At 38.8% G+C, this 17901-nt stretch overlaps 1 protein-coding gene across 4 annotated transcripts in view; it reads left to right on the forward strand.

Annotated features, from left to right (window-relative positions):
- The window catches only part of RPS6KA6 (ribosomal protein S6 kinase A6), a 31798-nt gene extending 15334 nt beyond the window's left edge, over nucleotides 1-16464 (forward strand). For 3 of the 4 annotated variants that reach the window (XM_051786026.1, XM_051786040.1, XM_051786050.1), the window contains exons 6-22: nucleotides 148-227; nucleotides 3012-3118; nucleotides 3390-3427; nucleotides 4383-4525; nucleotides 5282-5352; nucleotides 6610-6698; nucleotides 7093-7157; nucleotides 8708-8810; nucleotides 9840-9964; nucleotides 10262-10387; nucleotides 10844-10933; nucleotides 11548-11706; nucleotides 12140-12301; nucleotides 12700-12776; nucleotides 13468-13585; nucleotides 14973-15113; nucleotides 16000-16464. In XM_051786026.1, coding sequence (XP_051641986.1) covers nucleotides 148-227; nucleotides 3012-3118; nucleotides 3390-3427; nucleotides 4383-4525; nucleotides 5282-5352; nucleotides 6610-6698; nucleotides 7093-7157; nucleotides 8708-8810; nucleotides 9840-9964; nucleotides 10262-10387; nucleotides 10844-10933; nucleotides 11548-11706; nucleotides 12140-12301; nucleotides 12700-12776; nucleotides 13468-13585; nucleotides 14973-15113; nucleotides 16000-16125 — 1820 coding nt within the window. In that variant the 3' untranslated portion in view covers nucleotides 16126-16464. The remainder of the gene's footprint in view (nucleotides 1-147; nucleotides 228-3011; nucleotides 3119-3389; nucleotides 3428-4382; nucleotides 4526-5281; nucleotides 5353-6609; nucleotides 6699-7092; nucleotides 7158-8707; nucleotides 8811-9839; nucleotides 9965-10261; nucleotides 10388-10843; nucleotides 10934-11547; nucleotides 11707-12139; nucleotides 12302-12699; nucleotides 12777-13467; nucleotides 13586-14972; nucleotides 15114-15999) is intronic. The other variant, XM_051786033.1, reaches the window with a different exon arrangement.
- The last annotated feature ends 1437 nt before the right edge of the window (nucleotides 16465-17901 follow it).

The raw sequence follows: 17901 nt of genomic DNA on the forward strand, positions 1-17901 counted from the left end.
CATGTGCCGCTGAATTATTTCAGCTCCATAACAAAAGTGTTGCCTGTGACTGAGATTTCCTGGTTGTAAATCACTCAGATCTATTTTGTAGATCAGCTTTGTCACACAACTATTGATTTTTATTCTCTTCTCTTTTTTTTTTTTAAGCCTTTCAGACTGAAGGGAAGCTCTATTTAATATTGGATTTTCTCAGGGGAGGAGATGTATTCACACGATTATCCAAAGAGGTAAGTACCTAAAATTTTATCTCCACTCTACTCTTAGACAGAGGTTGTTTTTTCTTGGTGTGGGATTACCTTTTAAAGCCGTTTCCCCCCATATTTCTTGTCACACTCAAGTTTTTATAACTTAGTTGGGCTTTCCTTACATATTCTAGAATATATTCTGTCCTTAAGAAACCTGGGTGTGTATTGATTAGTAGCCTAAGTTTTAATTTGGTATCTGCAAAGTACAGTTCTTTTGTCTAAAAATGTTTTGTTGCTTGGAAACGTAACTGAAGTAAATGAATATTTAGCACTGAAGAAAGGGGATATTATAGTTCTCCTGCTCTTAGTCAGCTGAGGTGCTCCTGGAATCCTGCAGCCCTGGGAGATTTCTGCTGCATTGTAAAATTTCGTGGGGCTGGAATACAAATCCTAATCCTTAATCCCACAGAATGGGAACATGGAGTGGTTTGGAGCCCTCTCTTCTCCCCCAAACTCTCACACACAACTAGACCTTGAATTTTTCATTTCTCTTTCTGTTTTCTGGAGAGAGAATCCTCAGAGGATGGAATGTGATGCAGCCTGTTGTTATTTTTTTTAAACATTTCCCATCAAATATTTATCACATGTTACCATAAGTGTTATGAACATGTTGAGAGGACTTTTATTTTCTTTTTGCAAACCTTTTATAGAGATCTAAATTTTTAATGGCTCAACAGCTACACAGTAAGAGAGCTTTTCAGTGTTTTCACTGAGCTTTTCAGTGTAAATCCACTTATATTGCTAAAGCACAGGAAAAGCCACTTTCTTAGATGAGAAAACAATGTTATCTGACTGATTTTTTTTTTTCATGGCACGAAGGAGGTTGTTTATCCACACAATGTGAGGTCATGAGATAATTTGGGGTTTTTTTCCCATATACTTTCTGTAAAAATAAAGATTTTACTTTAGGAACAGGCAAAAGAGAGGGAAGAATTTAAAGGAATTTTTGGTTTTAAGTTTTGTAAGAAAGCTGAGCTTGGTAAACAGTGATAATGTCTAAGAACTGAGCTCAAAATTAATTAATCTTGAGGCTAAAATGGCTGTTAAAAGCTTCAAGTGGCCAACTTGTCAAAGGTTATTGGAGCAGTAGGTAGGAAAGAGGTCAAGCTCTGTTGAGTAATTATAGAGGAAATTCTGGTAGAGCAGGAAGAAGAATTCTCTTGCACCAACACAGCTGGGATTATCCAGAATGCAACTGAGATTAAGAGTTACCTAAGGGATGTAAGTCTGTCCATCATAACACTTGCTGGGGGTTGAAAGAAGTTCCCTTTGGGAATAAAAAAATCCTAATTGTCAAGTTTTCTCACTGCTGAGTGTTTTTTTGGAAGACTTCAGTTACCTTCTGTGATGACTTTTAAATATTTACTGTGTGTCTAGATATAAAAAAATCAGGGTTTTGCATTGTGGTGGGAAGACAAGGTGATTTCCAGAGTCCAGTGGGCAGTGCACATGAGGGGAAATTCCCCAGGGCATTCCACAAGGATTATTTTAAAGGAATTTGATTTACTGGGATGTTATTGAAAGACTTTGGTCTTTCAACTCCAACGTGGGTACAAGAGCTTCAGCTGTGGAAGTGAGTGTGTAAGGGAGTTTTTATTGGTGATGTTTAATGAAGTTGACTTGCATCATGTTTAATTTGACACAGGGAACAGCTTTAAATGTCATTATTATGGGGAGATGGGAGATTGCCCTTTAGCATCATTGTATTCTGAGATTTGCATTTTGGCTGCTCCAAGGAGTGATGCCATCCAAGGAGTAAGGACATTACTCTTGCTTTTCTGATGCAGATGCAAACCAGTATCCAGAGTGCTCTTCAGAGAAATCCAGGTGCCACTGTGTGGTGTAACAGCTTTATTGTTCCCACAAGGTTAACCCCTGTCATTATGGAAATGAGGGAATATTTCTGTGCCCCTGGACCAGATTACATATGTAAAATTCAAAGTACAGATCAGGGCAGCTCTAAATCAGGGAGCTCAGGGACTTTAATTTAAGCCTTGTTAGGCAGCTCCTGTGCAGCAGAGTGGCTGCACCTCTTACTCCTGCTGCTTTCAACAAATAAGGGAATATTTCACTTAAACCTCACATTCAATCCAGTAATTTAAAGATTTCAAGGTTCTCCAGTAATTTGTAGAACATGACAAGAGCCAAAGCAGCTACAATTTCTGTGTATTAAATTAGAAGCAACCTGTGGAGTATTTGGAAGGGCATCTCTCTCGTGCTTTATAAGCAACATCAGTTTTTCAGTGTCTCACCAGGGTTCTTGAATTTTATTTTTTTTCCTAAGAGCAGAGCAGGTTCTTCAACTCCCACTGTAAATTGTCATTGTTATTTTTAGCAGTGTTTTGTTTTTGCATGCTTTTTTCTCAATTATTTCTATTTTTTCTTTCCTAAATATTGTTGATGTGAATTCAGTCACCCAATACAGCAACTAAATCATTAAATTTTATGATGCAGTGGAAAACTCTCTTTTTAGGATTGTGCCAGAAGGAGTGCTGGTGGTTAATTACACCAAATATAACAATTAAATTTATTACCTAAAAGTTAACTAAAGCTCTGCAGTAACTGCTGATGTTATTATTTAAATATTGCAGGTAGTTCTTTGTGTAGTTTATAATTAACCTGTATTAGTAAATAATTTCTCTTGGGTGAATTCATGAACTGGGAGACTGATTTTGAAATTTAGGCAGACAGGACTATATTTTTTTAGATTGCAGTTTTAAAAACTGAAGACAAGATCAGAAGGTAAATCTATACAGTTCTTATTAGGTTATGTTTACAGAGGAAGATGTGAAATTCTACCTCGCAGAACTGGCCCTTGCTTTGGATCACCTTCACAGCTTGGGAATTGTGTACAGGGACCTGAAGCCAGAAAAGTAAAGTAAAATGTATTTTACCACTCTTATGTGTATTTTGCTTGTTGCTTAACGTTTTCCACTGTAGTGATGTCAAAAAATTAAATACATTTTTGCTAGACTATGTAAACAAATATAAAATATAAAAAATATATTATTTAAATTAAATAATATTCACTTATTGAAGTAATAACAGAAGTTGGATGTAATGTTTTTTTAATCTCTATTTAAAATAACTCTATGTAAACATTGCTCTTTATGTGTTTTGGTGAATGTGAATTTTAATTTTCAGCATTTTGCTTGATGAAGCAGGACATATCAAGTTAACAGGTAGGCAACACTCATTAGAACTTTCTGAACAACTTTCTGCATAAGCTTTGTTGTGTGTTTTTGGACTATCACTTTTAAATACATATAAAAATGCAGGAAAAGAGTTCTGTGAGGAAAATGAAAATAGATCTATTGTAGGAAGTGATGTAAACAAAAGATGATGTGGAAACCAAATTGCTGTGAATTTCTGAAAGCTTTAAATTACTTTTAAGGTGATGCATGTGTCCTGTAGATTTCATTGTATTTTTGGATCTAAAATATTGCTGTTAGATTCCAAGAGAAAAGGAAGTTTTTTAAACTCTCAAAGATTTAATGGAATAATGGTGATGTTTATGAAATTCTGCATGGATCTGTTTAAATTTAATTCAGTCTTAAAGTTCTCTCTTCCTTCTGCAACTGGATAATCAATGGATTATTGATTAGCAATATTTCCCCTATGAAAAAAGGGATATTTAAGAACCTCAGCGTGAGAGCTGAGCCAGTGTCAAGGACTTCTGTGTTCACTGGCAGGAAAAAAAGGATTCTGGGAATTAAGGAGCAGATATGCAACACTGTTCTTTACTGAACTTGAGTCAGGTTGCAGAACCATGTTGGCTTATGTAACAACAATATTTTTAGTCAGATTTTACTTATTCGTCATTCAGTAATACCAGACCATGCAGGCTGTGTTCCTTCTGAAACTCCTTTTTATTTCTGTCCAATTTTTTTGTGTGAATAAAGGAGGCAGTAGACACAGAAAAAGGGAACTTTTGGTTATCTTAAGGCTCTAAATGTGTAATATTTCAAATATCAAGTTATTTCAGTAATAATATCGGTGGCTACTTGTCCATTTAATGACTTAGAGAACAGTTTTGGTGATATGTAGTGAACTAATGTCTGTGGTATCTCTAGATATGTGCTGGTTTTTTCCCTGAAATTCTTTACTGGCTGTGTTCTTGTGATGCTGTTGTTGTAGACTTTGGACTCAGCAAAGAATCAGTAGATCAAGAGAAGAAGGCCTATTCTTTCTGTGGTACTGTAGAGTACATGGCACCTGAAGTGGTAAACAGGAGAGGGCACAACCAGAGTGCTGACTGGTGGTCCTTTGGGGTCCTCATGGTACTGTGCTTTTGCTTCCCTTCCTAAGGTCACAAACACTGCATTGCTCTGAGAGAATGTGGTTTAATGCACTTAGAATAAGCTTGTCCAGTTTTAATTATCAATGCTTGGGTAAGGGGGTGAATTCAATAACTGAATTGCCACTATAATGGCAACTCGTTTGAATAAAATTGACTTTTCACCTGCTTAGCTCTGTATGGAATCCTTACGAGGCACCATAAAGCTCATATGTGCCTTCCAGACAGTGAAATGCCACTTTATATATTTATTTTGCATGTTACTTGATAGTTAAGGGAAAAAACCCATACTTGAAGCCTTGGTTTGAAGGAGTCTGAATGGCATTTTGAAGAGTGAGCTGGAGTGGAGCAGTGGGATAAGTAACTGCTCCCACTTCTGCCCTTGCTGGGATGCCTCAGAGCACCAGGCTGACAGGTGCAGATTGGCATTAAAAGTAAAGTACTGTTCTAGTATTTATTATTCTTGCAGTTTTGAAAACATGGCAACGTCTGAAACTTGGTTATGGAGGAGGTTTTATTGCCTTCAAGTGGCTTTATAAATAGGTGTAAAATGTTCCTCCATCGTCATTAGGTCACCTTGCCACTGTTACCATCGTGTAACTACCTGGGAGGATTTTAGATTTGTGGCATTTTGATAATCTAATGTAGAGATGATGTAGGGAAGAGTACAGTGCTTAACACTTTGTTTCAGCAGCTGGGGGAAGAAGTGTTGATTGAGATGAACATTTGTTCTTTCCAGTTCGAGATGCTCACTGGGACCCTGCCGTTCCAAGGTAAAGATCGAAACGAAACCATGAACATGATACTGAAGTAAGTACCTCTCCTTACTCTTTGGGAAGTCACAAAATGTAATTTTAGACATGTTTTAACAGCTTGTTATAACTCATTGGGCAGCCTGGTCTAGTGGAAGGCATCCCTTCTCATGGCAGGGTTGGAACAAGATGGTCTTTGAGGTCTCTCCCAGCCCAAGCCATTTTATGATTCTGAGAGCCTACAGTTAAAACAGGAACAAAAAAAATCAAAACCCCCTGATAAGGTGTAGATCCCAGATCATAAATACCATTAAGTATCTACAGCAATTAAAGTCTTAGAGATGAATTAGTTTCCATTGTAGGTGTGTAATAAAGATAAGAAGGGTACAGTGAGTTAGAACAGCATTATTTGCACCCCTGTTGTTGTACTCCCTTGCCACTGTTACAGCACACCTTGTTTTGTAAGCAGCAGGTGATGAGGTGTTGCTTTGTGTGTGGATGGATGGAAGGCACTTAGAGGCTCAAAATTCTCATCTTAAATTGCCTCAGTTACAACAGAGGCTGTTGAGCCAGACAGACTGGGTGAACTGGTGCTTAGTGAGCAGAGCTGTTGGGCAAATATGTTCTTGTCTGTGTTTGTGCTCGCTCACAGAGTTTTCCCCAGAGCACATGAGAGCCTTGGGCCTTTGAGGGGGTGATGGGGAAGGGCAGGAGGGAGAAACTTCATTCCCTCAGTTGGAGCTTGCCCTGAGTGTGGGTTTACATGTTGCATGTGTGAAGGGAGGGATTAGAGCACGAGCTGCCCCACTTGCAGCTCCCAAGTGGTGCTGCAGTTGTGCAGAGGAATTTCTTGCCTTAGCATAATAGTTTTCATGAAATAAAATAAATGGTAAAGTCAGGGAGCTTTTATATGATGACTCAATGAGCTACTTGAGGCCCTTTGCTTTAAGAGGAATAGTAACACTCACTTCGGGGGAAGTAACTGGGATTTGGTGACACTCTTCTGGTGTTGATTCTGGTGATATGAAAGTATCTTTGAAAATATTTAGGTATTCCTGAAATAATTCTTTGACTCTGCTTTAGCTTAAAGCTTGCTTGGGGGGCTCAGTGGTTTTGGTCTGATATGTTCTCTCTTTATTGTTTCTTTTAAACCACACATATAATGTGAAACTTAAAAGTTGATGAGTTAAATAGATGCACTCTACAAGACTTAAGAGTAGATCCTTGATACATCAAACTGTTCAGTTAAAATCTGTGTAGACAGGTTTTAGTAAAATATATTTCTTTCTCTTACTTGTTCTCTGGTTCTTTTTAGAGCAAAGCTTGGGATGCCTCAGTTCCTCAGCCCCGAAGCACAGAGTCTTCTGAGGATGTTGTTTAAAAGGAACCCATCAAATAGATTAGGTTGGTTCATTTATTTGGATCTTTAACTAACTCAACCCAACTACTTTCATTTCAGGCTCTGGGTGATCAGTAATATTTGGGTTTAGATCCCATTTCTTAGCTTGGATCGTGACTTCTGGGTTTGGTAATGAATGATCAGAGCTTGGATCAGTGACTCTTGGTGAGCTTTGGCAGTGTCAGAGCAAAGAATATTTACTCAGTGTTTGTGAGGTTCTTGTGTTGTGCCTCCCTGATGAGGTGTACTCTACTAAATCCCCTCCTTGGGATATTTCTGTATTTACAATTCATTCAGATAACCACATCTGTGCAGATTTTTTAGAAATGAACCAATTTTTAGTGCAATCTTCAAAGATTTACCCGAAAGTGTGTTAAATACAGTATTTTCTCTGTTCAGGAGCTGGTTCAGATGGAGTGGAAGAAATCAAGAGACATCCTTTTTTTTCTACTGTTGACTGGAATGTAAGTACAAAATGATCTGAATGCTAAAGCCCTTGTTAATTTTCCTGTGTGTTGTAGCATTGTCAGTATTTGCATGTGAATAGGGCCCAACAAAGTGCAGCAGTGCTGACTGTCACATCCTGGCTGCTGCTCTCATCTTCCTTGGCATCTGGAGCTGGTGTATTTACGGTACAGAGACTATTAATTATGAATTGGGCATTTAATTTTTAAATAATTAAGAGTTGCAGCTTTCTAAAGCTGAAGTTAGAGCATTTGTAGCTGGGAGAGGATGCTGGTGTTCCCTCTGGGCAGGAATCTTCCTCTGCAGTGTCTGCCTGGTGCTTCCCTGTAGGGCACAGCTCCCTGTAATTCTCTTGGATTTCTCTCCAGTTGCCACAGCACATCCCTGTTTTATCAGTCAGATCCCATTCCCAGCTGGAATATTGACTCTGGTGCTCTGAGATGACCCAAAGTCTGTGCGAGATCACAACTCTTGCTTAAATTTTTAACAAACACCTTATGATTTTCCTCCTTGGTTCTCCCATCTTTTGAGATGTGTTTCCCAGAAACATTCTCAAAAGCAAGATGCTCCATATCAAATAAATCCCCTCTGAAAACCCTTCTTTGCTGTAATTCCTGCAGAAGGGTAGATGGAATAAATAAGATGTTGCTGTGCTGGCAGGACTATCAGGCCAATGCTGTGCTCACCTATTTCTTATCCATCTCTTTTTCTCTTGGATTTATTTCTGAAAAGGTGGTTTTATTTCTGAAGAACTGTGTTTATGCAGAATCCACCAACAAGAATTTTCAGTAACAGCAAAACTTCACTGGTTTCTGTGAATACACTTTATAAATTGTTGTCTTGTTTTGGCTTGAATATCTACTTACTTTTATCTTAAGGGACTGATGTTGAAATAAATACCAGCAATGAAGTTTGAAAGATCTGCAGTTCTAGCTTTCTTTTTTCTTCATAATTTTTTTTAAAAGTTGAAAGTAACTTGTATTTATTTCATTCTGGTGATGTTGATGACCACTTCTGTGTTTTATTTCATTTATTTCATTATCTCCTTGGGATTAATTTAGGTCCCTCTTCCTTGGTGACTTTTGTGATGTTTGGTTTGCTTTTTCTTTTTTAAATTGAGTTATATTCTGTGTTCATGTGCAGGAAGATTAAATGAGAAAAAAAAAAACAAACCCTGCAAAAAATAGGTCTGAAAGGAGAAGAGGAATAGCAAGAAAATGCTCTCAGAACTTCCTGACCTTTGCATGGGGCTTTGACATCATTTAACATGAAATTTTCTCTTCCTTAACAGTAAATGGGACTTATTGCAGCTTTGAGATCACTTGGGCACTGCATTTCTCTAAAGCATGTTGAGTAAAAGAGGGGGGGAAAAAGCAGAGCCATTGTTCTGCTTTCCCTGATTTAGTTTGGTGGATTAGGGAAAACCTGGACTAGAGGTTTGAGAATGGGCAGTTCCAGCCTGGGAGGACGTGCCTTTACCTTGGCAAAATCACAGCACCCATGGAAGGCTCAATGACTCTTGATTAACTGAATTTTTCCTTCTTCTCAGAAACTGTTCAGAAGAGAAATCCAGCCTCCATTTAAACCTGCTTCTGGAAAGCCAGAAGACACCTTTTGTTTTGATCCAGAATTCACAGCAAAAACACCAAAGGGTAATTAATTGTGCATGACTGTAAATTGGTGAGGTTTGTGGGAAAAGAGGGTCAAATTCACATTAAAACAACAAGCAAAAAAGCCAGTGACAGAGTTAAAAGGAGATGATGCAACAGGGTTCCAGTGCTTTGAAGGAGTGTTTTCTCCTCACAGGGTTCCTGGTCTTTGAAATATTCTGCTAAACTTTGATTCCTACAGAAAAAAAAATCAAATGAAATGTTAACAGCTGAATTGTGGTTTCTAGTTATGATTTAAAGTCAGACACGCACTGTTTGGGGGGAATTAATACTAAAAGTAAACCAAATTTGATAGCAGCAGTGATTATTTTTAGGGTCACTTCACTTAGAAGGACTTGCTTTAAGTAATGATTGTAATTACTGTTGCTTAGTCTGCTTCAAGTTTCACTTCAGGTTTTCTTTTGTGATTTTTTTATTTCCTTTCCTGGTGCATCCAGCTTTTAAAACCACTTGCTGTTGTTTGGGAAGGTCTGTGGTTTTAACAGGCCACACAATATTATCAAGCTGTGCTCTGTGTGAGGCTTCACAGTGAATTTAGAGGTGCACATAATATAATCTGGGGAAAACTGGGTTCTAATTATTCAGTAATATCACTAATTAAATATTCTTGCACTGCCTCACTTGTGCCTTGCCAGCAGCACATGCACCACTGAAGCAGCACAATCTGGTTGCTCTTCTGTGTTATGAAGTTGTTGAACACAAGACCACGATCTTTATTTCTTTTTCATAAGTAAAGTTGTGTTGCAGTAAATTTCTCCCTAAAAACATATGTTCACACACTAATTCCTGGAGTGTTTTCCAGTTCAGACAAGACCCAGGAACACTTGCTTTGTGTTTGTTACAGAAGTAAGAGCAGACAGATAAAAAACTAGAAGTCTTATCTGGTGTTATTCTTGTTTGCTTCCCTTCCTTTCCTCAGAATGTTTCTTGTAGGGTAACTCTCTTAAATGTATAAAAATAGCCTTATTTTGCTGGGATTTGTCCACACTAATCACATGTGTCTGCCACCAGATTCTCCAGGAGTCCCACCGAGTGCAAATGCCCATCAGCTCTTCAAAGGATTTAGTTTTGTTGCAACTACTACTGCAGAAGACCATAAAATATCCCCTCTCACCAACATCCTGCCCATAGTACAGGTAACACTTGGGTTTTTGGGAAACTTTTTTAACATGTCAGAGACTGAGCAATATTTAGTATTCACAGCCTGTTCTTTTTTTTTGGGGGGGGAGACCATTATAAAATGTACCTTATTAAAATACTTCCCTGGGATATTTTTGAATTCTAAAAAGTCAGCTGCAGGTTTTCTGGAGGCAGAATTCAAAAGAGAAATCATGGGCAAGCAGGAGAAACTTCTGCTGTTGGAAACTGTCATGGCAAAGAGCATCTTGTTGGTTTAGATGACAATTTGAATTTGTATTTTTTTTTTTTTGAAGCAGCTTCATGGAAACAGTGCCCAGTTCACTGATGTCTATGAACTGAAGGAAGATATTGGTGTTGGTTCCTACTCTGTTTGCAAGAGGTGTATACACATAGCCACAAACATGGAGTTTGCTGTGAAGGTATTGGAATAAATTTCATTGTTACAGTTCAGAAATTATTGTGTAGCAGATTTATAAATTTAAATTTATGAATTTTCCAACCACTGTAGCTGGTTTTGTAAGTCTGAAGCCTGAAAATACTGTGCAATTATGAGAATGCCAGAAATAAAGTGAGATTCACAAGGGTGGAACTGGGCTGCAGAGGGAATTAGTGATGCTTCAGACAGTCCATTGCATTTCCTTGCCCACTGGAGCAGGATAGGCTGCATTAATGATAGAATCTTAACAAGGATAGAGCAAGAAATGAATAAACTGTGGGATGTGAAGCTGGAACATGAATTAATCATGATTAATAAGAAGTAATTAACTCTGGAATTTTTTTGTTCTGTTGTTGAAGCAAGGATGTAAATAGAAAAAAAATGTCTTTATTAAGCAGACTTTGTTTATCCAAGTTGTTTTTGCTGTTATATTTGGCAGATAATTGATAAAAGCAAGAGGGATCCCTCAGAAGAAATCGAGATTCTCATGCGTTATGGACAGCATCCAAATATTATCACTCTAAAGGATGTATGTACCTCTTTCTCTGCTACCTCTTACTACACAGTAATCAAAAAACAAGTACAGATGCAGGGAGTTTATTGGGATTCATTAAATTTCTTTTACATGGTAAAATGTATTGTGAGAGCAGTAGCTAACAGTAAAGGGAGTACTTCAAAATACAATGTTGTCCTGAGAGTAATTTTTTTCTAAAGGCTGTTTAATGAAGCTGAAGTGAGAAATGCTGTAAAGGTTAGAAATGCCATATTTCTTATATTAAATGAGTACTAATGTGTTGGTGATCTGAGAAGGCTGCTCACGTTGTCCTGTGTATGCCAACTGCCAGCAGCTAAAAGTTACCTGCAGAAGGAAAGAGCACTAGGGAGTGGTAGGGCTGCTTTCCTCTTGGAACAGAAGTTCTGGGACTGAAAAATACAATTTCAGAGTCGTGAATCAACTCCTGATTGACACATGAGCTGCCTCACACTCCGTGCTGTGCCAGGGCCTGCTGTTTGTGCTCCACGTTCCTGTGGGAGCCGGGGAATAGTCCAGTGGGCAACTTCAGTTTATTGGGGTGTGTAATGGGAGAGATTTGCTTTTAATAGATACATTTACACAAATACACTTGTTAAACATCTCCTCAGGTGTATGATGACGGCAGGTTCATCTACCTGGTGACTGAGCTGATGAAGGGGGGGGAGCTGCTGGACCGGATCCTGAGGCAGAAGTTCTTCTCGGAGCGCGAGGCCAGCGCTGTGCTCTTCACCATCGCCAAGACTGTGGACTACCTGCACTGCCAGGGGGTGAGGGTTCCTGCCAGGCACAGCCTCTCCCACACCTCTTAGAGTTACTAATCCCTTGTGCTATGTGCCTTCTTGCTTGGCTTGTTCTTATGGCAGAAGGGAGAAAGGTTTTGTATTTTATTACAAAGGTGAATAGTATCAACAACTCGTCCTGTTATTCTGGCAAAGCCTTTTGACTCTACAGTTTATGAAACAGCAGATGTTTATTCTCTTGTGCTTGTTGGCAAATGGTGGTGTCAGTTCCAGTTACATTATGAGCTTTTTATTACCTTACTTGAACTAGAATTTTCCATTACTATAAATTAATATAATTACTTAGAACTGTTAATAATTATATTCATCTAGAGAACAGTTTTTATAAATTGCAACTAACATACAAACAAATGTACATGCTCCTTCTAAATGGTGCCTTTTCAAATTTCTTGGTTTAAAGGTGGTGCATCGAGACCTCAAACCCAGTAATATTTTATATACAGATGACTCCAATAATGCTGATTCCATCAGGATTTGTGATTTTGGATTTGCAAAACAGCTTCGAGGAGAAAATGGACTCCTCCTAACCCCATGCTACACTGCAAACTTTGTGGCACCAGAGGTATTTTAAACTGCTCTGTGTTTTCTTTATGCTGTTTTTGATGCATCAGATACTTAAACTTTTTAGCAATGCTTGAAAAAAAGAAAAATTCTGCTAGTTTTCCTTAAATATAGTCACACATCCTTTACAAACACTGGTGCATGTGTTTATTATAAACCTGCTTTAAAATAGCAGAGTCCACCCTCAAAAATAAGATGTAAGCCTGTTGAAAATCTTAAGAGATGATGTTCTGGGAACAAGAAATATTGTTGGTATTTACTACAATATTGAAAAATCAATAGTCAAACCTGTGACATGATCCAGGGATTGACTTACCCTTTCTTTGGGCTGGGTAGTGGTGTTGGTTTGGGGTGGTTTGTGATCCATGAAAAGTCTTTAACACTCTCTTTGTTTCACAGGTGCTCATGAGACAGGGATATGATGCTGCTTGTGACATATGGAGCTTGGGTGTTCTTCTTTACACCATGTTGGCAGGGTGAGAAAGATTTCTGAGCTGTTTTGTTTACCTAAAATTCCAGCATGCTGCATGAATTCCTGCTTCCCTTCCAATGGTGAGGTATTACCTCATGGAATGACACACTCAGGTAGAACAGGGAGCTGTAAGTAGATAAGCAAACACATAAACCAACCTCATCTTACAAGGAGGTTTAAGGCTTCTCTTTTCCATAGGACATGACTGGGGGATGCCAAGGACTTTCTCCAGTTTCCTCAGAGAATTTAGCCTGTGAAAGTACCTGGTGGTTTTCTTTTTACCCTCCAGCCTCTTGTCCTCCCCACCCTACACCCTTGGAGTCACCTTCTTGTATCTCCTGACCCTGTTGTAGAACACACTGTTTTTTAAAATCTCTGCAGTTTTCTAACTCATCCAGACTGATGGCAGCTCTAGGAAGCATCTAGTGGCCAAATGAGAAAAGGTTTTATGAGTTTTGCTCCAACAGAAAACTAGCAGGCTTTCTTGTCTTATGGCTAAATAATTGGAAATTATTCTCTTCATAAATTGGTACTTCTGATGTAATATGAGAAGTATTAATAGTATTTAATAATATCTATATATTCTGTGATAGGTTTCTGTTGGCAGTGGAATACTGACTGATTCATGAGATTTTTCCCAATTCCTTGCAGCTTTTTACCCTTAACAAGGTGTTTTGTTTTTTGTCTCTCAACAGCTACACTCCCTTTGCCAATGGTCCCAATGATACTCCTGAGGAGATCCTGGTACGGATAGGCAGTGGAAAATTCTCCCTAAGTGGAGGCAACTGGGACACTGTTTCAGATGCAGCAAAGGTGGAAATGTGTTCTGTTTTTATAATTTTGTAGAATTCAAATGAATGTTACTCAACTTTTTAACTAGACAGATCTGTCAGGGCAGTTTGTTATTATTACCTATAAATTTTATTGCAGAGGAGGACACGTGGTGCAGCCTCCTACTCAAGGCAGGGCCAACTGTGAGGTCTCACCAGGCTCAGGGCTTTATTCAGTCTGCCTTTAGAAGGGTTGGGCACTGAACAGTTTGCCTGGGCAGTTTTTTACCAGTGCTTGGCTGCTATAATCGAATCCAAATCAGGTGTTTGTGGGGTTCCTTCAGTGGAAGGATGATTTTTACAGTTATCTGTCAGTTCTAGTAACTACTCAGTCTGCCATGAAGTTGAATTTTTTTATAGTGCCATTTCTTTGTTGAAGTCATCAAGTGTCTTGTCTTTGTTAGTACTTTAACAACCAGTTAGATCTGCATATCTTGCCAAAAATCTTCATTATGCAGCTGTCCCTTTTTATTTAAAAATACTCCATCTCTTGCTCAATTCTCTGGGGTTGGTGTTGACCTGGTGTGTAGGTATCTTAATCACCAGTGTTACCTTTTCTAAAGACTGACATTAATATTAATAATAATTACTAGTATTAAAATATCTTTTCCTGATCCTTTGGAACTGCACTGTTTGTTCAGTTCAGTAGGAGTGATTCAGAATGCTGCTGTCTTAGCACAAGAAACTCACTTCTGTCTATTTAAGAATGCTTAACATTTTGTACCTCCAACAAAGGGAACATTCTGTCAGCTTGTCCATATTTTGTTTTTAATTCAAACTATTCCTGTCTCTGTTCTGTGCCCTTCCCAGCCAACTCTGCTTTTGACCAACATTGTAATTAGTAGCTTATTGCTGATGCTTCTAACAGGCAAAACCAAGTGTCCATTGCTCTTGGATTTATTCTTTATGTGGTTCCTTGAAGGAAAAGTTCATTGCTGGTGTTTCACTATCAATTAATTCAACTGTAATGTGTAATCAGACCCCAAACATGTAGAATGAACAAGGAGAGATGTTTGCAAATAACAGCTTTCCTTCATAAGTTCTGTCTGCTAAATTTTAATAGGATTTCTAGTCTTTTAAAGATTCTGTTAGTAATAAACATGAAAGGCACCACAGTAAGTTCCTTTGCAATAAAGGCTTGCTCTGTTGAACTGCTGCAATAGTACAACACATTGTTTTGAGCCTTCTGCAGTGTCAAGGCACAGAAAGATCCAATTTGTCTCCTGATCTGGGGGGGTGTGTGTGTGTGTGTGTGTGTGTGTGTGTGCATTGTGTTAATCCCTTGCCACAGTGGGTACTTTGCTCGTTGCTGCCATCAGTGCTGCTTTAAAGATGATTTGAAGTGACCAATGTGTTTGATTTTCCTGCAGGACTTGCTCTCCCACATGCTGCACGTGGATCCCCACCAGAGGTACACGGCAGAGCAGGTGCTGAAGCATTCCTGGATTGCCTGCAGGGACCAGCTGCCCCATTATCAGCTCAACAGGCAAGATGCCCCTCATCTAGTAAAGGTAAAACACCCTGCATTGTGCTCAGGGTGGTGGGTGTGCAGTGGGTTGGGTTGGTTCAGAGCTACAGACAGAACTCTCTTCTGTTCTTTAGAACAGGAATTCACTTTCTTTTGTTTTCCCTAGAACCTGCAGATTTAACTACAGGAGATATTCATAGAATGCTTTAGGTTGGAAGGGCCCTTAAGGTTCATCCAGTGCCACCCCCTGCCATGGGCAGGGACACCTCCCACTGTCCCAGGTCCCATCCAACCTGGCCTTGGACACTTCCAGGGATCCAGAGGCAACCACAGCTTCCCTGGGCAACCTGTGCCAGGGCCTCACTGCCCTCACAGGGAAGGATTCCTTCCCAGTATCCCATCTAAGCCTGCCCTCTGGCAGTGGGAAACCATTCCCCCTTGTTCCATAACTACACACCCTTGTATAAAGTCCCTCTCGAAATTATTGATAAATAATATTTTTTTTAGCTTATGTTCAAAGGAAGAGGTTTTTCTGGGTGTTTTCAAAGATGAAGGTAGTTAATATTGAGTTGTCTCATGAGTCAGGATCTGAAGAGCCACTGAACCTGCTGTATTTGGTAAATTGGTGCTGATCTTGCTTGGAAGGTACTAATTCTGCCCTACATTAGAAGGTGACTCCTACATCTAAGGTATACAAAAGGAATACACAGGAAAGAAAAGGACATGTCAGATGTCACCCATGCTTAGAAATTGGAAGGATTCAGCAATAAATGTATTTTTCCAAGCAAACTTCAGAGGTGCCCATGACCTGCCATAAGTAATTTAGGTTTAACTGAGTTAATCGAGAACTTCATTTTGAATTGCTTTATTTTCTGATAAAAATATTTATATATGTGTATGTATTATTATTTTATATTTTTTTCCCCTAGGGAGCCATGGCTGCTACATATTCTGCACTGAATCACAAGACATTTCAGCCAGTGTTAGAGCCTGTTGCAGCCTCCAGTTTAGCTCAGCGACGGAGCATGAAAAAGCTCACATCCACAGACTTATAGATCCACTGGGACACCTGAGCACACAGAAGCAAGGGGGAAACTCAACAAGTGGCTCTGTTTTGCCTGACCTGTGATCAAAAGGCATCTATGGTTTCCTGCTACACTACTTGAATTCTGTAAAAGTCCTTTTTTTAAAAAGAAAAAAAAAAAAATCCACAGGTTCATACTGTGTTTGTTTTACAGGCTGTATCTGTTAAATTAATTTAAACATCAGGTACACCATAATGAACTTCTCTACACTGTCCTTTGAGATCTGTTGCAAATATTCTTTCACATTCTGTATAGTTTTGCTGGGTTCAGTTAAAAAAAGAAAAAAGTGGTTTAGGGGACCGTTGCCAATGACCAAGTTGTACATAAAGTGTCAGTGGGAGTTTTCTTTTCTTCACACCTTTAGACCCCGTTGTGAAGGACAAATTAATTTTGTAATTGGGCACTTATTTCATTCAACTTGATTCATTTCACTTGTCCTTGACTATTATGCAGAGTTGACTCATGTCTTGTGCCAGTGTTCAGTTCATTAGTGTTGATTTGGGAGGTGTGTGTTTGCATGGTGCCAGTAACTGATAAATTCATGTGAAAATACAAACAAAGGGATGTGGAAGATTCTGCACTTGACCCATCAACTTAATTTGATCACTTGTGACCCAAAAGAAGTGCTGGTTGTGGCCTCTTACAGGAAAATGAACATTTCTAGTTTTTACCGTAAATTGTGTCCTGCACTGAGCTGGAAAAAGTTAAAATATGCATAAACTGTCAAAATTGAGTAAGATCTCAAAACATTTGAGACAACATCATGCAGCTCAATCCTTTGTTGTTTCTGTTTGCCATCCATTAGTAAAACTACTGTGTTATTTCCCTCAGCAGTCTTTCCATTGAATATGAGGTTTGTTTGGCATATGACACAAACTGACACTTTATTATAACAAACTTGGCACGTGGATTTTTATTTATTTGATTTATTTTTTTTTAATAGAACGTTGTTGCTTCTCTCTGAACCTCTTGCTGCATGTACAAATATTACAGAACAGAAATGCAAAATTCTCTTTGCCTAACTGTAGGGGTAGCTTGGGGAAATAAATAAGCCTTGCAGTGTGCCCAGATAAGGGAATTCTGACCAAGGAATGTCACAGTTTTGGACAAATTCCTATTGCCAACACTCCCTTGCCCTCTCTGTCTGATTTTAGGACTTGAGCTGTTCCTAAATGCTGTGATGAAGAGGAAATTAATTGCAGGACCAGAATTATCTTGGAGTTTTCTGCCTCAGAACCTTTGCTAACTGCTGGTAGACTGGGAACTAATGCATGCAGAGATAAAAGTGTTTTCCAAAGTTGTAGACTCTGAGGAGTTGTAGTTTTGTAGCAGGATGACACACATTTTAAATATTAAGTAAATTAGTGGTATTAGACTGTGAAGAGGTAGAAAATCCAAGTGACCAAAAATCAAATCTGATTTGTCATCATTGAATTTCAAATTACAGGATGCCAGTGATGGCAGAACTTGGCATTTTGAGGCAGGGAAAAAAACTTTCCAAGAGAATTCTGGCCTGACTACCAGCAGTGGTGGTAGTAACTCAGATCTTACAAGAGGGTGTTGGCTGGGTTTTGTCTGTACCTGTGAAGTACTTGGGGGTGTTGGAAGTTCTGTTAGATAAGCTGCTTTCTTCTGTTGTGGTGGGGGAAGATGGGAATTACCTGACCAAATAGTTAGGTCTGAATATATCTAGGTTTGAGACTTCCTGAGTATAGCAAACATAGGTGTGCTCTTTGTATCATGCAG

Source organism: Manacus candei, unplaced genomic scaffold (assembly GCF_025592945.1).
Source record: "Manacus candei isolate 608988 ecotype Guabito, Panama unplaced genomic scaffold, ASM2559294v1 h1tg000003l, whole genome shotgun sequence".
In the NCBI taxonomy this organism is placed as follows: domain Eukaryota; kingdom Metazoa; phylum Chordata; class Aves; order Passeriformes; family Pipridae; genus Manacus; species Manacus candei.